At 39.8% G+C, this 26,453-nt stretch overlaps 1 protein-coding gene and 1 pseudogene across 6 annotated transcripts in view; one reads left to right on the top strand and one right to left on the bottom strand.

Moving 5' to 3' along the window:
• Positions 1-5,552, top strand: part of EAPP (E2F associated phosphoprotein) — a 57,091-nt gene extending 51,539 nt beyond the window's left edge. For 4 of the 5 annotated variants that reach the window (XM_082452257.1, XM_082452256.1, XM_082452255.1 and 1 more), the window contains one exon: positions 4,970-5,552. In XM_082452257.1, coding sequence (XP_082308383.1) covers positions 4,970-5,246 — 277 coding nt within the window. In that variant the 3' untranslated portion in view covers positions 5,247-5,552. The remainder of the gene's footprint in view (positions 1-4,969) is intronic. The other variant, XM_082452259.1, reaches the window with a different exon arrangement.
• A 6,125-nt stretch (positions 5,553-11,677) lies between these two features.
• On the bottom strand, positions 11,678-12,150 carry LOC309654696 (large ribosomal subunit protein uL23 pseudogene; annotated as a pseudogene). The gene has a single exon. The product of its transcript is annotated as a large ribosomal subunit protein uL23 pseudogene (transcript).
• Between the last annotated feature and the right edge of the window lie 14,303 nt (positions 12,151-26,453).

Here is a 26,453-nt window from a genome sequence, read left to right on the forward strand (position 1 = left end):
ATATAAGTGAGATCATACATACATACATTATTTGTCTTTCTCTGTCTGACTTTTTTTTTTAAAAAACGTAGATTTTATTTATTTATTTATTTTTGGCTGTGTTGGGTCTTTATTGCAGCGTGCGGGCTTTCTCTAGTTGTGGCGAGCGGGGGCTACTCTTTGTTGCCGTGTGCGGGCTTCTCATCGCAGTGGCTTCTCTTGTCGCAGAGCACGGCCTTTAGGCGCGCGGGCTTCCATAGTTGTGGCTCGAGGGCTTCAGTAGTTGTGGCTCCCGGGCTCTAGAGCGCAGGCTCAGTAGTTGTGGCGCACGGGCTTAGTTGCTCCGCGGCATGTGGGATCTTCCTGGATCAGGGCTCGAACCCGCATCCCCTGCATTGGCATGCGGATTCTTAACCACTGTGCCACCAGGGAAGTCCTCTGTCTGACTTTTTTTACTTAACATAATGCCTTCCAGGTTCATCCATGTTCTTACAAGTGGCAGGATTTTTTTTTCTTTTTTTATGGCTGAATAATATTCCATTGTATATACATACCATATTTTCTTTATTCATTCATCTGTCGATGGACATGTAGGTTGTTTCCATGTCTTGGCTATTGTAAGTAAGGCTGCAGTAGGTTTTTGGGAGGAAGACCACAGAAATAAAGTGCCATTTTCATCACATTATGTCATGGGCACAAACTATCAACATGATTTATGACTATTAATGTTGACCTTGATCAACTGGCTGAGGTGAGAGCCCGGATATCTCTTTGAGATAGTGATTTCATTTCCTTTGTATACATACCCAGAGGTGGGATTGCTGGATCATATGATAGTTCTATTTTTAACTTTTTGAGGCTCCTCCATACTGTTTTCCATAGTGGCTGTATCAATTTACATTCCCACAAGTAGTACACAAGGGTTCACTTTTGTTATTTCTTGTCTCTTTGATAATACCTTTTCTAACAGGTATGAGGTGATACCTTATTGTAGTTTGGATATGTAGTTCCCTGATGATTTGTGATATTGAGTACCTTTTCGTGTGCCTGTTGGCCATTTGTATATCTTTTTTGGGAAAAATGTCTATTCAAGTCCTTTTCCCATTTTTTTTTTTTAAATAAATTTATTTATTTATTTATTTATTTTTGGCTGCGTTGGGTCTTTGTTGCTGTGCACGGGCTTTCTCTAGTTGCGGTGAGCGGGGGCTACTCTTCGTTGCAGTGCGTGGGCTTCTCATTGTCGTGGCTTCTCTTGTTGCGGAACACAGGCTCTAGGCGTGTGGGCTTCAGTAGCTGTGGCACGTGGGCTCAGTAGTTGTGGCTCGCGGGCTCTAGAGCTCAGGCTCCGTAGTTGTGGAGCACGAGCTTAGTTGCTCCGCGGCATGTGGGATCTTCCCCGGCCAGGGCTCGAACCTGTGTCCCTTGCATTGGCAGGCAGATTCTTAACCACTGCGCCACCAGGGAAGCCCCTTTGCCCATTTTTTAATTGGATTTTGTTTGTTTTTTGCTGTTGAGTTGTATGAGTTCCTTATGTATTTTGGATATTAACCCCTTATCAGATACATGATTTGCAAATATTTTTTACCATTCCATAGGTTGCCTTTTTATTTTGTTGATTGTTTCTTTGCTATGAAGAAGCTTTTTAGTTTGATGTAGTCCCACATGTTTATTTTTGCTTTTGTTTCTTGTGCTTTAGGTGTCAGCTCCAAAACTTCATTGCCAAGACCAATGTCAGGGAGCTTTTTCCCTATGTTTTCTTCTATGAGTTTTATAATTTCAGATCTTACATTTTAGTCTTTAATCTATTTCAAATTAATTTTTGTCAGTGGTGTAAGTTAAGGGTCCAGTTTCAGTTTTTTGCATATGAATATCCAGTTTTCCCAATACCATTTATTGAAGAGACTGTCTTTTCCCCATTGAATATTCTTGACTTCCTTGTCAAATATTAGTTTATGGTGTATGCATGGGTTTATTTCTGGGCTTTTGACTCTGTTCTGTTGATCAATGAGTCTGTTTTTATGCCAATCCCATACTGTTTTGATTACTATAGCTTTGTAGTATAGTTAGAAATCAGGAAGTGTTATGCCTCCAGCTTTCTTCTTCTTTCTCAAGATTACTTTGGCTATTTGGGGTCTTTTGTGGTTCCATGACAAATTTTAGGATTTTTTTTCTATTTCTATGAAAAATGCCATTGGAATTTTGATAGGGATGACATTGAATCTATAAATGGCTTTGGGTAGCATGGACATTGTAGCAATATTAATTATTCCATTCTATGAAAACAGGATATCTTTACACTTATTTGTGTTTTCTTCAATTTCTTTCATCAGTGTTTCATAGTTTTCAGTGTATAAATCTTTCACCTCCTTGGTTAAATTTATTCCTAAGTATTTTATTATTTTTGATGCTGTTGTGAATGAGATTGTTTTCTTAATTTCTCAGTTTGTTAGTGAAAATGCAACAGATTTTTGTTTATTGCTTTTGTATCCTTAATCTTTACTGAATTTGTTTATTTAACATTTTTTTGGTGGAGTCTTTAGAGTTTTATATATATAAGATCGTGTCATCTGCAAACAGAGACAATTTTACTTCTTCCTTTTCTATTGGGACACCTTTTCTTTCTTTCTTTCTTCCTTTCTCCCTACCTCCCTTCCTTCCTTCCTTTCTTTCTTTCTTTTTCTTTTTTACCTGATTACTTTGGCTAAGATTTCCAGAAATATGTTGACTAGGAGTGCTGAGAATGGGCACTCTTATCTTGTTCCCTATTTTAACCATTTTAAGTGTACAATTCAGTGACATGAACTACAGTCACAGTTGTACAGCCGTCATGACTATCCATTTCCAGAACTTTTTCGTCACGCCAGACAGAAACTCTGTACCCATTATACAATAATTCCCTATTCTCCACCCCTACTCGCCCCAGCCTCTGGTAATCTCTATTCTACTTTCCTTTTTGGATTATTCATTGCTAGTGTATAGAAACACAACACATTTCCATGTGTTCATTTTGTACTCTGCAGCTTTGCTGCATTAGTTTATTAACTCTAATAGTTTTTTTGTGTAATCTTCAGAGTTTTCTACATATAATATCATGTCATCTGTGAACAAAGTAAATTTTACTTCTTCTTTTCCAATTTGGATGCCTTTTCTTTCTTTTTCTTGCATAATTGCTCTGATTAGAACTTCCAGTACTTTGTTCAATAGAAGTGGTGAAAGCAGGCGTTTTTGTCTTGTTCCTTGTCTTAGAGGAAAAGTTTTCAGTCTTTCATCATTGAGTATGATGTTAGCTATGAATTATTTATTTATTTATTTATTTATTTATTTATTTATTTATTTTATTGACTACGTTGGGTCTTCCGTTGCTGTGCGCTGGCTTTCTCTAGTTGCAGCGAGCGGGGGCTACTCTTCGTTGTGGTGCGAGGGCTTTTCATTGCAGTGGCTTCTCTTGTTGTGGAGCACAGGCTCTAGGCACGCAGGCTTCAGTAGTTGTGGCACACGGGCTTCAGTAGTTGTGGCTCACAGGCTCAAGAGCACAGGCTCAGTAGTTGTGGCACATGGGCTTAGTTGCTCCGCGGCATGTGGGATCTTCCCAGACCAGGGCTCGAACCCGTGTCCCCTGCATTGGCAGGTGGATTCTTAACCACTGTGCCACCAGGGAAGCCCAGCTATGAATTTTTCATATGTGGTCTTTATTGAGGAGGTTTCCTTCTATTCTTAGTTTATTGGGTGTTTTTATAATGAAAGAGTGTTGAATTTTTCAAATTTTCTTTATGCATCAGTTGAGATGATCATGTGGTTTTTTTCCTTATATTCTATTAATCCAAATATACTTTTGCCGTTTTCCTCTCCTTTTCTTTTCTTTCTTTTCTCTTTTTCTGGTAGCCTTATAAATGTCTAACTTAGTCCATGTTCTGAATCAGGTTAACTGAAATTAAATGATGATGTTAGGTGGTGGATTTGTTCTAGTCACTAATGGGTAGCCAGATGTAATTTACTCTTATTAGCTAGCTTGAGGTTTCTGATCATCTGCAACAATTAATTTTTGTACTCTCCATATGAGCTCTTAAGCTTTTTGTATATAAATTGACACCTAGAATATGAAATAAAGAAAAAGTAAAATATCTTAAGTTGCTTCTCTTTTAAATTAAACCATGTTACCATGTTACAGGGTTCCTATACCCAAAAGAAGTTGCTTTGTGATCTAACAGTAGAAATTGGGCTTGGTAAAAATTGTGTTCCATATTAAGAAAGGATTCCAGTATGGTGGAGTATAAATGAAATTTTTATGACTTCATCTTGAGAAACATCAGCCTGGTAGTGGTGGTGGTGGAAGAGGAGATGATCAGCATTCAGAACTAATGAAGGCATAACTTGACTTCACTGTTTTTAACCAGATAGATATTTCTGTTGCATGAGGTTTAAGGGGGAGAAAAAGGAAAATAACTTACTAAGTCGAGAAAGAAGTAGGAAAATATTAAGTGTATGAGGAGAACAAAGAAAGCATTATCTATTCTTTAGACTGTTGGAGTAAAGCCAAGAGTGGACATTATAAATCAGATGCTCTTTAAGCTTTTAAAACTGTAGCTTTTACTAAAATAGTGACCAGAATGGCACTACGTGGTAATGAGAGGAGGGCAGAGTCTCAGGTCACAACAGGAAAAAGACACAGTCAAAGATTTTTTAAACATTACCTCTCAGGTTTCCAATAGCTTTTCTTGTCGAAGTTGGAAGAGCAAATCAAAAAATTTTTTTCTGAGATAAAAGTTACTTTTAGAGCAGTAGAAAAGAGGATATATTCATTAGTATCTGTTACCAAGTCTCCTCTTGTTCTTAAAATAACTCTTAAAAGCTCTTTAATTTCCCATTTTGTTCTCTTGTTTTTACTTTGGTTGGTATTTCAGTAAGTTTTTGGTATTCTCACATTTTTTCTAAATGTGTAACTATTAAAATAGAATGTAAATCCAAATTCTCCATTTCATTTTCCTCTTAGGCATGAATCATACAAAACTCAGTATAGAGCAATGTTTGTAATGAATTGTTCTATCAACAAGGAAGAGATTCTAAGATACAAAACCCCAGAGAACAGGAAGAAAAGGCGAGGCCATAAGAAGATGAGGACTAACCAAGAAGGTGCTGCGGAGCAGGCGGAGACAGATGTGGAAGAAATCTATCACCCAGTCATGTGCACTGAATGTTCCACCGAAGTGGCGGTCTATGACAAGGATGAAGTCTTTCATTTTTTCAACGTTTTAGCAAGCCATTCCTAAATAGCTAAGTTGGCATTTAGTTGCCCAATACTGTATACAAGGCAAATACGGACAGTTATATTCCTCCTGCCTACTCATCTCAAGTGACATTCTGAGCGGTTATTTGAGGAAGCAGTGTTTCATCTTTATCTTTTTGAAAAAAGATGGTTATCTACCTTCATCCCTCCCCTTCCTTTTTAAAAAAAAAATTTTTCCCCAGCTCTGATGGGACTCGTTATTCATTCTCTTTTTGATAGATATTTGGAACCTGGGGCTTTTTATTTATTAAAGCTCTTTAGAATTAAAATGTTCTGGAGTTACAGGTAACTTTTGTTTCAGAGTGTTATTTTTATTTTTTATTTTGGATATACCCTTGGTGTGCTTAATCTAGAAACTGTTTCCTCACTTCTGTCTATATATATATATATTTTTTCTTTTTTTAAATTGGGGTATAGATGCTTTACAACATTGTGTTAGCTTCTGTTGTACAACTAAGTGAATCAGCTGTATGTATACATATATCCCCTCCCTCTTGGATCTCCCTCCCACCCTTTCTGTCTGTATTGTTTTTGCTAAGAAGTATCTTTATTTCCCTTCTAACCCATAGCATGGAGTGAACAGTATTTAGTAACTGTTACAATTACATGAAGTTAGTATTGGGGTGCCTTGAGTAATTAACATAGGTCTTTCCTTAAAAGGGTGGTACTTAATCAGTATTCTAAACTTAATGAATTAACACAGTAAAATAGAAATTTGTGGTAAGGAAGAGCAAACTCACCCTCCAGCCTTAGACTTAAAAATTTTGTTGCTGTCGCTTGTGCTACTGTTTATTCCGGAATTTCTCTTGCCAGCAATGAAGGTATGTTTGTTTTTGCTCTTAATAATAGAAAAATCATTAGTGGCAGCTTGGAGGAAATTGCATTGTAGGCATCTGTACATTTTAGCTTTTTAAAAGAATATGATTGGACTGTTTCCAAAAACAACATTAGGAATCTCACGGTCCTCTTGTTATTTTAATAGAGATGTGATAGAGTGGAAAGAAATCAGGAAATAGGTTTTAATTCAGGCTCAGCAACGCTAATCTTTGGCAGGTCTGTTCCTTTGAGCCCCAGTTTTCCACTTATAAAACGAAAAGGTTGGAGGAGAGCAGTGATTCCCCACAGAGGTCAGGGCTCAACAGAGCTTGAGGGGGACTTCTGCATACTCCCTCAGAGAATGATACACCTCCAGAAGGGAAAACATATCCTTTCCACCTCCTTGTGTTTTGCACTTTCTAAAAGCTACACATAAGGTGAACTGGAACCAGTGATGGTGTGGTGTTGGTAAGAATTAGATGGAGGTAAAAAAATGATAAAGAATTTGCTTTTAGGAAATTTCCAATGTCTTAATAGCATACTTGATAATTTTTATAATATGCTGATATCTATCCAGTTGGAAGCAATATATATACTTTTAAACATTTCAACATATTGCCAGATGATAACGTTACAGAATAACACTATTAGTCTATTTTAACCTTGTGTTTGCCTTATTGTAACTTTGCAAGATGTCTTTCTGTCTTCCTATCATTGCAAACCCTACTTTCTTCCTAGATTGCTCAACCACCCTCATTGTACCCTTATTTCCACTTCAGTAGGAGTATCTCAGTGGTCTTACACATAAAGATCACCTGGAGCAGATATTAAAAAGGCACATTTTTGAGGCCCTACTCAGAATGTGACTAAATAATAAACATGAGGCAGGAAATCACAGTGTCCAAAGATATAGTTTGTAACAGTAACAACATAAAGGGGAAGGACAGAACTGTATAGAATCAGAGTTTTGTATACTACCAAAGCTGAGTTCAAGCTAGTTTCTTAGAAATGTAAGATGACAGTTGTAATCCAAAGGGTAACCATGAAGATGTTGCAACAAGAAAAAAATGAAAAGTGATCCATGAATAGACTATAATACATTTAAGTATTACAAAATATAAAACTATGTACAACTATTCTTTATGATGTCCCTTTAACTTAAAAAAAAATCCTTGAAGTATTACTTAAGGAGATTGGTGGTCAACACTGTTTTGCCTTCAAGCAGAGAGGGCTGCAACAATTTTTCTGCCTCATTTTTTTTTTTTTTTCTTTTTGTCTGTGCCCCTTGGCATGTGGAATCTCAGTTCCTCGACTAGGTATCAAACGTGTGCCCCCTGCAGTGGAAGCATGGAGTCTTTTTTTTTTTTAATTTAATTAATGTATTTTTGACTGTGTTGGGTCTTTGTTGCTGCATGCAGGCTTTCTCTAGTTGCAGTGAGTGGGGGTTACTCTTCGTTGCAGTGCATGGGCTTCTCATTGCGGTGGCTTCTCTTGTTGCGGAGCATGGGCTCTAGGCACGTGGGCTTCAGTAGTTGTGGCACAAGAGCTCAGTAGTTGTGGCTTGTGGGCTCAGTAGTTGTGGCTCGCGGGCTCTAGAGCGCAGGCTCAGTAGTTGTGGCGCACGGGCTTAGTTGCTCCGTGGCATGTGAGATCTTCCCGGACCAGGGGTCGAACCCGTGTCCCCTGCATTGGCAGCTGGATTCTTAACCACTGTACCACCAGGGAAGTCCCAGAAGCACAGTCTTAACCACTGGACTGCCAGGGAAGTCCCTACCTCAGTTTTAATGCATACCTTTGAGTATTTTTTCTTTTGTTTTCTTAGGATGCTGTTATTTACAATTTGATTACATTCAGATTATTCAACAATCATAGTGCTTTTCACCATAACCTCACATTTTGTAATTTTAATTGTTTTCATCTAATCTGTGTGTTAAACAGCTACACATGAACCTTAAAGGACCACTTGTAGCCTTAATCTGCCCCAATTCCTTTTTCAAGTGAAGCATAAATTATTTAATATTTAAATGAGGCTTAAATAAACACGTGGGCCTAGCTTGGCTCACTGTATTAGTTTTTATTGCTGTGGAACAGATGACCACAAACCCAGTGGCATGAAGTGACAGATATTTGTCATCTCATAGTTTTTGTGAGTCAGGAGTCTGGGCATGGCTTAGCAGTGTCCTCTGCTGAGGGTCCGAGAAGGTTGTAATCAAGTTGTTGGCCAGGTTGGAGTCTCATCTGGAGACTTGACTGGGGAAGATTCCACTAGCTACTCCACTTCCAAGCTACTGCAAGTTGTTGCAGTGTTGTAGGACTGAAGTTGCTGTTTTCTTGCTGGATGTAAGCCAGGGGCTGCTCTCTAGAGGTGGCCTCCTGCCTCTAGATGTGGAAATACAGCATTAAATACACTACTTGTTAAATATGTCACTTATATTTTAAAGGGTCCAGGATGTATTTAGGCTTATATGTTTTGCATTTCCATGTATATCATACACGAACTGTTTGTGCTTGCTTCTTGTTTTTTTTTTTTGACTGCACCTCACAGCATGCAGAATCTTAGTTCCCCAGCCAGGGATGGAACCTGTGCCCCCTGCAGCAGAAGCACAGTTTCTTAACCACTGACTGCCAGGGAAGTCCCTGTGTTTGCTTCTTTTCTGAGTTCCTCATCCTCCTAGCCCCTGGAAGTTTTGCCCTCACAACCCCCCAGCCCTCCCTTGCAGGAATCACTGCCCCCGCCTCTCTGAAATACTATTAGTGATTTGGAACTGAAGGAGACAGGCAGTTAGGGAATGGAGGGAGAAAAGGGAGACCCTACCCCCTGTCATCAAATATTAAGATGCACCCATATCCAATGGTGAATATTTTTCTAAAAAAATTTTTGAATGGATTGTTCTTGTTTTTGAAATTATTTGAGTGTGTTGACTCCTGATTTGATGTGAGTTTTAAGCAATCATTGTGCATATGTGAGAATTCCTGAGAAATGCAAAAATCTAAAGTCCTCATTATTTTCAAATGTAGGGAAATTTGTGTTTTAAAATGAAAAATTAATGAAGTTTATCTATAAATTTAATGAAACATCTCTTAATTTTGTAGTTTTGTTTTCTAATTTAGCACTGGTACCTGCCCTTTTCATGCCCAGATCTCAGACATTTTCTTGTACATTTTCTTTTCTGGAGAAGTTTCTGGGCCCGGGGCACTCTGCCTGCCGTGCCAGATGGATAAATTGGATTTGTTTGAGTCTTCCTATGGATCAGTAAGGGGACAAAAAGTTGACAGTAGTTTATCAACATCCCATATTCAGATAATTAAGCAATTTCAATAATTCTTAATAGCATGACAGATTTTACTATCTCTTAATGGCATGACAGATTTTACTATCTCTTAACAGATGTTGGCTTCTGAGACCTAGGGAAGCACAGGAAAGTTTCTTTGGCATGAAAGCAACTCTAGGCAGAGTACTTTTTATTTAGATTGATGTATTGCTAGGGCTGCCTTAACAAAATACCACAGACTCGGTGCTTAAACAACAGAAATTTATTTTCTGACAGTTCTGGAGGCTGAGAGCCCAAGATCAAGGTCAGCAAGTTTGGTTTCTTTTGAGTCTTCTTTCCTTGGCTAGCAGAAGGCCGCCTTCTTGCTGTGTCTTCACATGATCTTTCTCTGTGTGTATGCATGTCTGTCCTTATCTCCTCTTAATAAGGATAGCAGTCATAGTGGATTAGGGCCTACCTATATGACCTCATTTGACCTTAATTACCTCCTTACAGATCCTGTCTCCAAGCACAGTCACATTCTGATGCACTGGGGGTTAGGACTTCAACATATGAATTATGAGAGGATACAATTAACCCCATAACAATTGTCATCCTTTATTTTATGCAATAGCAAAGTTGATGATAAAGCACATTTCAATTAAGGTGAATCTTATTTCCTACCGTCTTCCAATGGGAATATACTGCCCTCCCACCCCTCCAAGAAACATATCAATAGCAGAGTAAGACCTTAAGCTAGAAGCTGGAAACAATTTTGAATTCCTCAGTACCCTCCAGATCCTCTCCCCAAATATATATATTTTTTCTTCTTCCAGTTTTACCAAGTCTTTTCTTTATGTTGTCTTTCTTTAGTCCTTCCTCAGGTGATGAGCATACCTTCCAGATACAGAGTTGCTCCATTCCATGTGGTAGATTCCATACCTTGGCTCCCTTTTCCCCTTTTGTCTGAGATCTCAATGAACTTTTAAAAAAAATTAATTTTATTGAAGTATAGTTGATTTACAATGTATTAATTCCTGCTCTATAGCAAAGTGATTTAGTTATATAGATATACATTCTTTTTCACATTCTTTTCCATTATGGTTTATTACAGGATATCGAATATAGTTCCCTGAGCTATACAGTAGGACCTTGTTGTTTATCCATTCTATATATAATAGTTGCATCTGCTAACTCCAACCTCCCAATCCATCCCTCCCCCCGCCGCCCCCTTGGCAAACACAAGGCTGTTCTCTATGTCTGTGAGTCTGTTTCATAGATAAGTTCTCAATGAACTCTTCTTCATCCACCTCACCCATTCCCCTCTTTTTTGATTTCTCTTTCACTTTCCTTTTCACTTTCAGTGTTACTATGTACTAAGGCCTAGAGATACAAAGTAAGAAGAGACACAATGTTCTTTTCATGGAGTTTACTGTCTAGTGGGGAGAAGACAGATCTTTCAAAAAATACACTGACTTTAGATGGTAACTGATAGTTGTGTCTTGATGTGAAAGTAAGGGGGTAGCTGCTGTAAGAGAGTGACTACATATGTGTGTGTTTTAAATTTAAATAGACCTTGGAGAAGGCCTAATGAAATGATGTTTGAGCTGAACCTCCCCATTGAGAGGAAGAGTTACTTTCCTGCTGATGGATATTTGGGTTGCTTTTATTATTGTTTATTTATTTTGGTATTATAAACATTGATGCTATGAACATTCCTATACACATTTCTTTTTTTTTTTTTTCCTATACACATTTCTTGATGCATATTTGCAAGAATTTTAGGGTTAAATGTAGGAGTAGTAATTGTAGGTTGTACTGTATGTGAATGTTTAGTTTTCAGGATAGTGCCAAATCATTTTCCACAATAGGTATACCAATTTACGCATCCACAAGGAAAACAAAAGAAATCCCATTTAAGAATCTCCCAGGGCTTCCCTGGTGGCGCAGTGGTTGAGAATCTGCCTGCCAATGCAGGGGACACGGGTTCGAGCCCTGGTCTGGGAAATCCCACATGCTGCGGAGCAACTAGGCCCATGAGCCACAACTACTGAGTCTGCGCATCTGGAGCCTGTGCTCCGCAACAAGAGAGGCCGTGATAGTGAGAGGCCCGCGCACCGCGATGAAAAGTGGCCCCTGCTTGCTGCAACTGGAGAAAGCCCTTGCACAGAAACGAAGACCAAGCACAGCCAAAAACAAATAAATAAATAAATTAAAAAAAAAAAAAAACTCCCAAACTTCCCATAAGAGTCTTCATTCTTGTCAATACTTAGCAGATTTAATTTCTACCAATCTGAAGAGTATCAAACAATTTTTCATTGTGATCTTAATTCTATTTTCGTGATTACTATCTGTTTTTCATTTTACTTTTTAAAAATAAAAATAGTGCCTTCTTCTCTCCATCAGGCCTGATCAGGGTGTTGACCTTAGCCACGTCAATGTCATAGAGCTTCTTCACAGCCTGTTTAATTTGGTGCTTGTTGGCCTTGACATCCACAATGAATACCAGGGTGTTGTTGTCTTCTATTTTCTTCATGGCTGACTCGGTGGTGAGGGGGAACTTGTTGATGGCATAGTGGTCAAGCTTGTTCCTCCTAGGGGCGCTCTTCCGAGGATATTTGGGCTGCCTCCTGAGCCGCAGTGTTTTGGGCCGTCGGAAGGTGGGTGACGTCCGGATCTTCTTTTTTGTGTGGCTGTGTACGCCATTCAACACTGCTTTCTTGGCCTTCAAAGGCTTTGCTTTGGCTTCGGCTTTGGGAGGGGCAGGGGCTTCCTTCTTCGCCTTTGGCGCCATCTTCGTGAAAAGCTGGGTAGCAAACTTTTGTTAGTGATATGTACTGCAAATACCTTCTCTCATTTTGTGGTTCATTATTTCACCTTCCTCATGATTTCTTTAAATGATAAAAAAAGTTCTTTTAAGATGGTCAAATCTGTCATTTTATGGTTAACACTTTTTGTGTCTTAATAACTCCTTACCCTAAGGTCAAAGATATTCTTCTATATTTTCTTTGGAAAGTTTCCAAGTTACCTATTCATATTTAATTCTTTAATCTACCAATGATTTATTTTTTCCATTTGAATACTTAGCACTTTACTGAAAAGTCTGTCTTTCTCCGGTGACCTATAATGGTGTCTCATCAAATTTCCAAATATGCATGGATCTAACTCTGGGCTCTCCATTCTGTTTTATTGGTTTATTTGTTTGTTTTGTGCCAATACCATACCATGTTCATTACTGTGGTTTTATGGTAAGTCATGCTGTTACATTTTAGAATCAAGTAGTCAAGTTCTATAAAACTACTTGAGATCTTTTTTTAAAAATAAATTTATTTATTTATTTATTTATGGCTGTGCTGGGTCTTTGTGGCTGCACACAGGCTTTCTCTAGTTGCGGCGAGCGGAGGCTGTTCTTCGTTGCGGTGCGCAGGCTTCTGACTGCGGTGGCTTCCCTTGTTGCGGAGCTCAGGCTCCAGGCACATGGGCTTCAGTAGTTGTGGCTCATGGACTCTAGAGTGCAGGCTCAGCAGCTGTGGCTCACGGGCTCAGTTGCTCCGCGGCATGTGGGATCTTCCTGATTCAGGTCTTGAACCCATGTCCCCTGCATTGGCAGGCGGATTCTTAACTACTGTGCCACCAGGGAAGCCCCACTACTTGAGATCTTCATAGGAATTTCATTTAATCTTTAGGTCGTTTTAAGGAAATTGACATGTTTACAATATTGAATCTTCCTATCAATGAGTATGATATCTCTCCATTTATTTTTCAATGAAGCTTTATAGTTTTTTACATACCACTCTTTTTTTAAAATTTATTTATTTTATTATTTTTGGCTGTGCTGGGTCTTCGTTTCTGTGCGAGGGCTTTCTCTAGTTGTGGCAAGCGGGGGCCACTCTTCATCGCGGTGCGTGTGCCTCTCACTATCGCGGCCTCTCTTGTTGCGGAGCACAAGCTCCAGACGCGCAGGCTCAGTAGTTGTGGCTCACGGGCCTAGTTGCTCGGCGGCATGCGGGATCTTCCCAGACCAGGGCTCGAACCCGTGTCCCCTGCATTAGCAGGCAGATTCTTAATGACTGCGCCACCAGGGAAAATCCTACATACCACTCTTGAATGTTCTTTAAAAAGATTTATTCCTAGGTAACTAATGATTTTTACTATTCATTTAAATAGTATCTTTAAAAAAGTCACTTTCTAACTTTGTTATATAGGTATACAATTGCTGTTTTACTTCTTTTCCTTCTCTCTTTCTTTTGGCTGCTCCATGTGGCTTGTGGGATCTTAGTTCCCTGCCCAGGGATTGAACCTGGGGCCAAGACAGTGAAAGCACCAAGTCCTAACCACTGGACTGCCAGGGAATTCCCAACTTCTTTTTTCTCTTAACTTTAATTTTTACATAATTATAGATTCACAGGAAGTTGTAAAATAGTAGAGAGAGTTCCATGTACTCTTCACCCAGTTTCCCAATGGTTCTATCTTACATAGGTATAGTACAATATCAAAACCAGGAAATGGACATTGGTACAATGCATTTATATAGTTCTATGCCATTTTATCAAATGTATAGATTCCTATAACCATCACTGCAATCAAGATACAAAACTATTCCATTACCACAAATCTCTCCCTCATGCTACCCCTTTATAAAAGTATCTACCTGGCATTCCACTATTATTTCTAGACCCTGGTAATTAATAATCTGTTCTCCATATCTGTAACTTTATCATTTTGAGGAATTTATCTAAATGAACTCATACAGTATGTGGTCTTTTTTTTTTTTAATTAACATCTTTATTGGAGTATAATTGCTTTACAATGGTGTGTTAGTTTCTGCTTTATAACAAAGTGAATCAGTTATACATATACATATATCCCCATATCTCCTCCCTCTTGCATCTCCCTCCCATCCTCCCTATCCCACCCCTCTAGGTGGTCACAAAGCACCGAGCTGATCTGCCTGTGCTATGCGGCTGCTTCCCACTAGCTATCTATTTTACATTTGGTAGTATATATAAGTCCATGCCACTCTCTCACTTCGTCCTAGCTTACCCTTCCCTCTCCCTGTGTCCTCAAGTCCATTCTCTATGTCTGAGTCTTTATTCCTGTCCTGCCCCTGGGTTCTTCAGAACCATTTTTTTTAGATTCCATATACATGTGTTAGCATACGGTGTTTGTTTTTCTCTTTCTGACTTACTTCACTCTGTATGACAGTCTTTAGGTCCATCCACCTCACTACGAATAACTCAATTTCATTTCTTTTTATGGCTGAGTAATACTCCATTGTATATATGTGCCACATCTTTATCCATTCATCTGTTGATGGACACTTAGGTTGCTTCCATGTCCTGGCTATTGTAAATAGAGCTGCAATGAACATTGTGGTACATGACTCTTTTTGAATTATGGTTTTCTCAGGGTATATGCCCAGTAGTGGGATTGCTGGGTCATATGGTAGTTCTATTTTTAGTTTTTTAAGGAACCTCCATACTGTTTTCCATAGTGGCTGTATCAATTTACATTCCCACCACAGTGTGTGGTCTTTTGAGAATAGTTTTTTTTTTTCCACTCAGTATAATGCCCTGAGATCCATCCAAATTTTTGCATGTGTCAATAGGTCATGCTTTGTTTATTGCTGAGTAGTATTCCATTTTCTCTATGTGATACAGTTTGTTTAGCCATTCAGCTATTGAAGGAGCAATTGCTTTTTAATAAAAAGGCAAATGCCCACTTTAATCATAATTCTGAATTGCTTTTTTTGTGTTAACATCTGTGTTTTTACAAAGCACAATAAACTAGGCTAGGTATTATTAATTTTTAATGGTTAACAAAGTTTGAAACATATATAAATGATATCTATATATGATATAAGTTATAGTTATAACTAGCAGATGATTAAAATTCACACCTTTACATAAAATACTTGTAACTCTATTTATTCATGATAAATTTAGATCTACCTAAAAAAGATATTACCTGGCATTATAGTAGGGCTAACTAAGTACCTGAGAAGCACTTGCTATATTATTGATTTAATACAAAGTGATTATTTAAACAGACACACAGACACATGCACACATAGGCATTCACATAGCTTTCCGCCACGCCTTAAATAGAAGTGCTGATCTCTCAATTTCACTGTATTTCTGTTTCAGCAGATGTTGTGTTCTATAGGAATATGCTTGAAATTGTTGTAAAACATTGTACCAGTTATCAAGACAATACAAACATTCACAAGTAGTCTGCTGCTCTTGCCACTACTTCCTGATGCTGCTGGTGGAACCTTCTGACCTCTTGCTTTGAGCTGCAGTGCTGAATATTTGTAATGGTTTCCTTTTAGGCTCTGAAGTGAGAGAAACACTTTTTGGTGTGAGTTGATTATTTTATTGGCTGCTACAGCAGCCCCATCTACTGGTATCCTCGAAGTATTACATTTTAATTTAGGTGGGTTCTTTTTTACTGGGGCTTTTCCTTCAGTTAAACTTTCCTTCAGTTTTACTCATAGTGAGTTCTTCATCATTTTCCTCACTCTCACTGAAGTCGGATCACTAATACTGGGTCTAGTGCTTCCTCTCAAAAGAATGTTCCTCTGTTTTACTCAAGCATTAACCATCATGCAAATCATCTTCAGTAATTTCATCCAAATTCAAATAATCACTAATTGTGCTACAATTAGAGAAATGGGAAAGTTTACTCATTGTTTTTGTTTTAGTACTGCCACATTTTTGAATTCCTTTACCCTGAAACCCTGCACACCAGTGGAGTCTGTTGATGGTTCCTTCACTGGTAGTACGGATGTAACTCCTAAATCTCTCTGGTAGAGCTTGTTGTTTAAGGATGGAGTTTTCACTTGAAGTGGAGCATCTTCAGATTTTAAATTTTGAACTTAGTTTTTGTTTCTAACTCCAGATTATGTTTGGATTTTTTAAGGTGCAGTTAAACAATATCATTATCACGGTCTCTGTTAGAGTGCCCAAACTTTAGTAAGTGTCTGGCCTAGGTTGCTTTTTCTGGTGCTCCTTGCCAGTGGAGTAAGATAAGAAAAATAACTTAGGGAATTCCCTGGCGGTCCAGTGGTTAGGACTTGGGACTTTCACTGCTGGGGTCCGGGTTCCATCCCTGGTTGGGGAACTAAGATCCCATAAGCCACGAGGCTCTGCCCAAAAAAAAAAAAAAAAAGTATAAGGATTGGAAAGGAAAAAAGAAATGTCATTGTTCATAGATGATAGAATTCTCTACCTAAAAAAGCCCAGACAGGTTTTCAGAAATATGGGAATTTAGCAAGATGACTGAATATAAGATTGATATATAAAAAAATAGGTTGGCTTTAAATGGGTGAGTTGTATGGTATGTGGATTATATCTCTCTACATCTGCTATATTTAAAAAAATCTGATATTTTCCTTTAGATGGGAAGTGGAGCCATCCCTGCTGTCAGTACAAGCCTGGGAACTGCAGATGCTCAGTCTCACAGTCCCCACTCACCAAAGCTCACCAACCCTAACTGATTTAAAAAAATACAAGAGCTGTGTTGAGATATAATTCACACAGTATACAATTTTCCCATTTAAAGCCAATTAATTTTTATTATTTATTTATTTATTTGGCTGTGCCTTGTCTTAGTTGTGGCACTCGGATCTTCGTTGTGGCATGCAGGATCTTTAGTTGCAGCATGTGGGCCTCTTAGTTGTGGCATGTGAACTCTTAGTTGCGGACTTCTTAGTTGCAGCGTGCATGTGGGATCTAGTTCCCTGACAAGGGATCGAACCTGGGCCTCCTGCATTGGGAGTGCGGAGTCTTACCCACTGGACGACTAGGGAAGTCCCCCTGACTGCTATCCTTTGAAAAGCCTGCTTACAAGGTTGGCCCTGGCTGGCATCTGGAAACTAAGAATCTGGGGAGGGTTTTCAACCACCCTAACTGATAGAAATAGCTCACTGTGCCTAAACTGTTTGTATAAACAATGTGGTTTATGCTAAACACCTGCTTTTCTCCTGGGAGTCTGGAATTTTGGTACTGCTAGACCAAGGGTGCCAACGTGACCAGGCCCAAGTAAAAACCTTAGGAGCAGGGTCTCTAATGAGCTTCCCTGGTAGAGAACATTTCACATGTGTTGTCACAACTTGTTACTGGGGGAATTAAGTGTGTCCTGGTGACTCCACTGGGAGAGGACTCTTGGCAGCTTGTGTCTGGTTTTCTTTGGACTTTGCCCATTTGCCTTTTTCCTTTGCTGATTTTGCTTTGTACCCTTTCACTGTAATAAATCATAGCCATGAATGTGACTACACGCTGAGTCCTGTGAGTCCTCCTAATGAATCTTTGAACCTGGGGGTGGTCTTGGGAACCTCTCCCCTGACCAAATTATAGGTTTTTTTTTTTAATAGACTGAATTTTTTAAGAGCAGTTTTAGGTTCAAATTATAGTTTTTATATGTCGCTGGAGTTGTTTTGCATATTTTAATGTTTTTATAGCTTTATTAAAGTATAAACATATACAATAAAATGCATATTAAAATGTACAGTTTTATTAGTTTTGACATATGTATATACCCATGAAACCATCACCACAGTCAAGATATTGAGCATATTTATCACCCTAATAGTTATCTCATGCCCCTTGGTAATCCATCTCTTCCTCCGCACCCCCTCACCCCAGATAACCGCTGATCTATCACTATAATTTGCACTTTCCATAATTTTATATAAATAGAATCATGCAGTATATACTCTTTGCATGACCTCAGTCACTCAGACTACTAATTTGGAGATTCATCCATGTTGTTACATATTATAGATAGTTGTTCCTTTTTATTGCTGAGTAGTATTCTATTGTATGAACTTCATATGGATTATACTACAATTTATTTATCACCTGTTGATAGACATTTGGGTTGTTTCCAATTATTGGCCGTTACAAATAAAACCACTATAGGACTTCCCTGGTGGCGTGGTAGTTAAGAATCTGCCTACCAATGCAGGGGACATGGGTTCAAGTCCTGGTCTGGGAAGATCCCACATGCCGTGGAGCAGCTAAGCCCGTGCGCCACAACTACTGAGCCCGCGTGCCACAACTACTGAAGCCTGTGTGCCTAGAGCCTGTGCTCCACAACAAGAGAAGCCACCGCAGTGAGAAGCCCGCGCACCGCAACGAAGAGTAGCCCCCACTCGCCACAACTAGAGAAAGCCCTCGCGCAGCACGAAGACCAAATACAGCCAAAAAAATAAATAAGATAAATAAATTAAAAAAAAAACCACTATAAATGTTCATATACATGTCTTTGTAGGGGCACATGCCTTCATTTCTCTTTGGTAAACATTTTGGAGTAGGATGGTTAGGTTGTGTGGTTGGTATATGTATCACGTTTTGAGAAACTTCCAAACTATTTTCAAAAGTGATGGCAACACTTTGCATTCCTACCAGCAGTGTATTAGAGTTCCAACTGGTGCACATCTAGTCTGTCTTTTTATTTTTTAAGTCTGTCTTTTTTTTGGCCACAGCTCATGGCTTGCGGGATCTTAGTTCCCCCACCAGGACCAGGGATTGAAACTGGGGCCATAACAGGCAGTGAAAGTGCCGTATCCTAACCACTGGGCCACCAGGGAAGTCCCTAGTCTGTCTTTTTGATTGTAGCCATTCAATTGGGTGTGTAGAGATTTCTCATTATGGTTTCAATTTGCACTTCACTATTAACTAATTGATGTTGATCACCTTTTCTTATGCTTATTTGCCATCTTTGGTGAACTGTCTATTTTAAAATTGGGTCTACTTCGTTGGGTATGTATTTTGCAAATATTTTGTCTCAGTCTGTGGCTTGCCTTTTCATTTTAGTTAACAGAGCAAAAGTTTTACATTTTGATGAGGTCCAACTTATCAATGTTTTCTTTTTGTGTCATATTTAAGAAATCTTTGCAAAACCCAAGGTCATTAAGATTTTCTCTTATTTTCCTCTACAAGTTTTTTTTTTGGCTGCGCTGGGTCTTCGTTGTGGGCTTCTCTCTAGTTGTGCCGTGTGGGCTTCTCTAGTTGTGGTGCACGGGCTCTAGAGTGCACGAACTCAATAGTTGTGGCTCCAGGCGTGGGTTCAGTTGCCCCATGGCATGTGGGATCTTAGTTCCCTGACCAGGGATCGAGCGGTGTCCCCTGCATTGGAAGGCAGATTCTTAACCACTGGACCACCAGGGAAGTCCCTTCATGTACAAGTTTTATACTTTAAGTTCGTACATTCAGGTCTGTGATCCATCTTAAGTCAATTTTTGTATGTGATGTGGGATAAAGGTTGAGTGTTTTTTTTGTTTTTTGTTTTGTATATAGCTACCCAATAGTGTTCCTGCACCATTTGTTGAAAAGATTATCCTTTCCCATTGAATTGCCTTGGGACCTTTGTTGAAAATGAAATGATCATATATGTGTAGGTCTGTTTCTTGACTCTATTCTGTTTCATTGAAATATAGGTCTGTATTTATGCTAATACCACATTGTCTTAATTACTGTAGCTTTATAATAAGCTTTGAAATCAGGTAGTATAATCCCTCTAGTTTTGTTATTTTTGAAGTTGTTTCAGCTATCCTAGGCCCTTTGTATTTCTATATAAATTTTAGAATCAGATTGTCAGTTTTAATTTTTCTACCTATGTTCTCAAGTGATGTTGTCCAGTACTTGTCCTTTCTTAGCTGTTCTTATCTGTTTCTAGGATCAAGGTTCTATCCTGTCATAGAACAAGGTGGGGAGAACTCTATTTTTCTGTGCTCTGAAAGATTTTGTATAAGATTGTGATGATTTGTTCTTTCAAAATTTGGTTTAACTCACCTGTAGACATGCAAACCTTCAGGTCCCACTCCAGGCCATGGGGGGTGGGACCCAGCCATCTTTTTTTTTTCTAAATAATTAATTATTTTTGGCTGCGTTGGGTCTTTGTTGCTGTGCGTGGTCTTTCTCTAGTTGCGGTGAGCAGGGGCTACTCTTAGTTGCGGTGCACGGGCTTCTCATTGCGGTGGCCTGTCCTGTTGCAGACCATGGGCTCCAGGCACGCAGACTTCAGTAGTTGTGGCATGCGGGCTCAGTAGTTGTGGCTCGAGGGCATACTTGCTCCACAGCACATGGTATCCTCCCTGACCAGGGATCGAACCCAAGTCCCCCTGCACTGGCAGGTGGACTCCCAACCAATGTGCCACCAGGGAAGCCCCCAGCCATCTTTTTAACAAACCTTCCAGGTGATTCTGATGTGCTCTGAAGTTTGAGAACCACTATGAAGGACTGTTTATTTTTTTTTTATTTAAGTTTTTAAGCCATTTTGAGTTTATTTTTATGTATGGTGTGAGGCTGTGTAATAACTTCTCTTTTTTTAAAAAAATTTTTATTTATTTGGTTGCACCAGGTCTTACTTGCAGCATGTGGGCTCCTTAGTTGCGGCTGGTGGGCTCCTTACTGTGGCATGCGAACTCTTAGTTGCGGCTTGCATGTGGGATCTAGTTTCCTGACCAGGGATTGAACCCGGGCCCCCTGCACTGGGAATGTGGACTCCTCTCCACTGCGCCACCAGGGAAGTCCCTGTTTTTTTTAAGACAAGGAAAAAACAAGCCAGAGAACATTTGAACATTTATCCTAATAGGTACTTGCTACTATCTTTCCCCTGCTTTTGGTCCCTGTTTTTGGTTAGATGGGGTGTCTTGCTGTTACTTCTAGGACCGGAGCAACCCCAGCCCAAACACACTCATGGTGTGGAATTTTGGCTTTGGGCTTATCAGTGCCAGCCATGGCCTGGTTGTTTTTTTCTCTTGATCCTATTTCTCAGCCAGGGCTGAGGGCTAGCTGTATCACAAGGCTGTGGGAGTGGTTTCGGAATTTGAGAATCTGCAGTGTTGCTTCACCTACAGTGGGATTGTGAAGGTCATTGGCGAATAGTTACACATGATTCATCTGTACAGGGGATGGAAATACCTTGAGCTAAGGCCAGGGTTGGTGTTGGGGGTTGAGGGGGGGCAGATTGTAAGGATCACAGATCCAAGGACTGGGGAGGACATTTTAAAGGCCTGAGCTGGGGTGCTTGGGGTCTAGGATCAGGTTCGTTCACAATCATATCTATCAATCTTTTTTTTTTTTTTTTAATAGTCCTGCTTTTGGGATTATGCCTAGGACACATTCTCCCTTTTCCTCCCATTTATACATCTTTTATGTTTTTTATTTTTCAAGTATCTCATTGGTCCACTTGGAATTTATTTTGGCTTTAAATTGTATTTAATGTGTAAATTTGGAGGACACTAACATTTCATAATACAGTGTTTCCCATCTACTACATCTCTTCATTGTTAAAATCTTTCGGTTTGGGGGACTTCCCTGGTCCAGTGGCTAAGACTCCACGCTCCCAATGCAGGGGAACCGGGTTCCATCTAGATCTCACATGCCACAACCAAGAGATCACATGCTGCAACTAAGAGATCACATGCCGCGACTAAAGATCCCGTACGCTGCAACTAAGACTTGGCTCAGCCAGATAAATAAATAAATAATAAATAAATAAATAAATATTTTTAAAAAACTTTCGGTTTTTGTAACTTTGTAAAATTTACCACACATTTTCAAAGTTTATTCCTAAGTATTTTTGTTTTTGTTTTTGCTATTGCAAATCGTATCTTTTGTCCATTATATTTTCTAACAGGTAATAGTTGGAGGAAAGCCATTGATTGTTGTAAGCAATTGCTGTATTTTGTAACTCACTACCATGCTGAACTTGGAGTTCTGATAGTTTTTCAGGTGACTTTCTTGGGTTTTCCTCCTCTCACCTGCAGGCGGTCCTTCTCCATTGCTGTGCAGGATATTGTACTGCCCTGTTCCTCTGTGAACACGCTCTCTCTTTGTTGCCTTTTTACTTCTTTTCCTCTAGACCTTTTCATTCTCCAAGTTTCAGTCCTTCAAACATTCAGTGCATAGTCTCTTCCTTACAAAGTTCATCCACTTCTTTAAAGTTTCAGTCTCAATGTTAATGGTTCCCAAGTCTATTTTGAGCCTTGACTCTAATTCTGAATGTCTAGAAGCACACTGGATTTTCCTAGGACCTTGCAAAATCTGCTTATCTAAAACTGAACAGGGACTTCCCTGGCGGTCCAGTGGTTAAGACTCCAAGCTTCCACTGCAAGGGGCTCAGGTTCGATCCCTGGTCGGGGTACTAAGATCCTGTATGCCACACAGGACATGGCCAAAGAAAAGAAAAAAAACCCCGAAAACCCAAAAACTGAAAAAATTGTCTACTCTAGGATTCCTTTATGCCTGTTGTGGTATCCACTTCCTAGCTGTGTAGGCTTAAAATTGAAAATTTTTCTTTGTTTCCCACTTCCACTTAGTTATCAAGTCTTTTTTGTTTTTTTTTCCATCTTCCTTTCAAATGTCCCCTACTTATCTATCATTTTCCTCTAGTCACACCGAGTCCAGGTCATTTCCATCCCTTTTGGACCATTACAACCACCTGCCAACTGGTTTTCTTGCTCCCAGTCTCCCCTTCATTCATTAGTTCATCAACATTAACTGAGCTCCTCTCTGCCTGGGATTGTGTCAGGTGCTAGGAATTTACAGACAGGGGCCTGCTCTCAAAGAGTTGAGATGAGTGGGGGAAAACAGGTAAACAAACAATCACAATATTGTGTGGTGTCGGCCATGGCACAAATGTAACACCAGGTGCCACCAGAGTATAGAAAAGGAAGGACTCGGGACAACTCTGGAGAGGAGGAAATGTTTGAGCTGAGTCTTACACGACTGGTATGAATTGGCCAGGAATTCAGCCCTCTGAGGTTGTTAACTCTTTGTTAGATCAAACTCTTCTTTGGGAAAGTTTTTTCTCTGAATGCAAATTTTCCATATATCTTATTTATTTATTTGTAGTAGACTTTAAGACTCTTTAAGTGCAGTTATCACATTTCAATCATTGTAATTCAAGTGGGGAATCAAATTTCAAGCTAACAAATGGGTAGATGTACTAAGAAACTAAACCTCAGGTAGAAATCCTTCCCTCTGCCACAGCTGTATAGTCATATCCCAAATACTGTCTAGATTGTTACGATAGGATTCTGGAAATCAACAAGGCTCTCATAGATTATGATGCTGTCTTAGCCCATCCACAGACCAGTAATGTGAAAAGTCAGGTTTATTAACCTATTACAATGAGGGAGGCTACTCACCAGAGGACCAAAGTATAGAGTTAATACAGGACCTGAGAGACTTCCCTGGTGGTCCAGTGGTTAAGACTCCACGCTCCAAATGCAGGGGGTCAGGGTTCGATCCCTGGTCAGGGAACTAGATTCTGCATATTACAACCAAGACCCCTCATGCCACAACTAAGACCTGGAGCAGCCAAATAAATAAATAAATATTTTTTAAAAATGCAAGATTTGAGGGAATGGTGGAGATAAAATTTAAAAGAAGCAGTGACAGGCTGAAAGCAAAACAGGGCTCATGTGGTCAGTGTCAGGTTTAAACTGTTGAACTGAGCTCAGAGTGATGTTTCCTTGGAAAGTAAAAGTTCAGGTGTGGAATGTTGTGTCCACAACTCTTTTCTGAAGCTTTACACCTGGGTTGTAAATCAAGGCTGCTTCTCTGTGTCAAAGTGACTTGGATTCTCAATCAGGAATGGAATGTTTCATTTATACGGATATAATTTCAAACAGGAAAGTTTCTGATAATCTATGATTTTAGAGAACAAAAGCTTTCAGTGAGTTAAGAAAGCAGGAGTCATGCAAAGAAGGGTGTTATTTTGATACTTTACGGCTGTGACGTGTCACGGGGAGAGACGCTTTTCTTGTTATTTTGCAGCTGCTTTTAAGTGTGCCTGTTATCCTAGCCTGGGTAATGGCAAGGCAGATTTTAAATTTTCTCAGTCCTAGCAAATTTTGACTTTTTCAGTGCTCACAGTACAGTAAGGCAGGATCTGCAGACAAAAGGCAGAGAGGGGTCTGATGCAGACAGGTGCTCCTCTGTGAAGCCTGTGGTTAATAGGCCTCCGTGCTCCCGGCCTCAGCCGCTTACCTCTGTAGAAGAATGGTATGTAATCATCTGTTTTGAATCTGGGCTGTGAGCTTCTCGAGTACCGGGCCTTTCAAAGCTTCCCTTTGTCCTCCCAGTTCTGGCACACAACGTTGAATGAACCACAGGTGAGTCATCAAGGTTGCTCACCTCTAAGTTTTTACTGATCTGCCACTCTCTCAACACATCCAAGGTGGAGGTAGTAAGCACCAGCAGTCACCTAAGCGGTGTGTCCCTAGAGTCCCAAGGACTGTAAAAGTGCTTTTGACTCCCGGTGTTGCTTGATCAGTGAAGGATGGCAGGGGAAGTCATTTGCATATGTGTCAAAATCCGACGACTTCACACAGAGCCTTAAGTCATGTTCTGAGCTTCTTGCAGAATCCCTGGCCCAGCCTTTACAAACAAGACCTCTTCTTTAGCTGTGCAGGTGTAGTACCGAAGCTCCCTCCAGGCATAGGCTGTCATGGGAAAGTGAGATGATGCTTTTCTGGAAGATCCTTAAAAAAAAAAATGCAAACAGGTACGCAACAGTCATGGATTTTTCAACTCACAGAGTTTAAAAGGAGCCGTCTTATATTTAAATGAACTCTTAGCCTCAAACTAACTTCATTGGTGTGTAACCTATCTGTGTTGTCATAGGAGTAGCTCACATGAATCTCTTTAAAGGCTTTCAAGTTAAATCACTTTTTCTTGGGTTTTCAGTTGCCCGGTGTTTGACCCAGGATTCCTATGCACGTGCAGAAATATCAGCTTTTACAGGGTCTCTAGGTGCTAGGGCCACAGTGATTTCCTTTCTCCTTTTACTGTAGTAAGCTGCTTTCTAAAGTAACTTCAGCTTCTGGTTTAGAATTATTTTATTGAATCAAATATAGCAGTCCCTGCTTATTAACCATCTGTATCCACAATGTAACCATGATATACCAGTTGCCAGGTAGTTTTCCACTATATAAAAATATGATAAATAATTCATAGGGAGAATCATTATCAAAATATAGCTTGTGCCTTCAGTAGCTTTTACCTGGAGATCTCAAGAGAACTCTACACGGGTGACCCAGACTAGCACAGAAGGTACCTTTTGCCAATGTGTCTTGAATAAAAGAATGGTCTTCATCTTTAGGTAATGCATAAAGCTTTGCTCTTTATCACTGCAAATCTTGGAATTTTTTAATTTTAATTTTTATCAAGTTAATATATAACTGTTTTAAGAATAAAATAGTAGTAAAATGCAACAAAATCAGTGTTTCCCTCCCCTAGCCATGTTGCTACTACGCAGAGGCATCTCCTTCTAATGTAATTGTTTTTTCTGGTGTTCACGTCTATCTAAATAACATGCTTATACCATGGATTCTTGACTCATCAGCCTTAGATCACGGTATTTACTTTATCTCTGGTCAGCAAGGACCTAGAGCTCTCTCATATCCTGCCACCTCTCAATATGAATGTAGCGCAGCCTTTCTTTTTAAAGTCAATATTAAATGATTACATCATTATGCCTAAACTAAGCAGTGTAGGATGGTTACAGTTCCTTTCTTCTACGTTGTATTTTTCCTGGAGGTAAAATTTGCCTTTACTTCCTGTTTCCTGCAGGGTTGGGAGAAAGGGAAAGTCGCTTGGCTTTCCGGGGTGGTGATGACACCTGGTGCCAAACAGCTTCTTCTTTTTTTTTTTTTTATAAATTTATTTTTGGCTGAGCAGGGTCTTTATTGCTGCGCGTGGGCTTTCTCCAGTTGCGGCGAGCGGGGGCTACTCTTCGTGGCGGTGTGCGGGCTTCTCACTGCAGTGGCTTCTCTTGTTGCGGAGCACGAGCTCTAGGCGCACGGGCTTCAGTAGTTGTGGCCCGCAGGCTCTAGAGCGCAGTCTCAGTAGTTGTGGCACATGGGCTTAGTTGCTCCGCGGCATGTGGGATCTTCCTGGACCAGGGCTCGAACCCGTGTCCCCTGCACTGGCAGGCGGATTCTTAACCACTGCGCCACCAGGGAAGCCCCCCAAACAGCTTCTTAACCAGCCTTTTAACCAATTCTCTTGACCCCAGCCTCTCCTGTCACTCCCTCAGCCCTCCAGCAGAACCCAGGATCCCCAGTTCCTGACGTGGCCCCAAATTCTCATCTTTGGCTTTTCCTGTGT

This window comes from Balaenoptera physalus (assembly GCF_965194825.1).
Source record: "Balaenoptera physalus genome assembly, chromosome: 2".
Taxonomy (NCBI): Eukaryota; Metazoa; Chordata; class Mammalia; order Artiodactyla; family Balaenopteridae; genus Balaenoptera; species Balaenoptera physalus.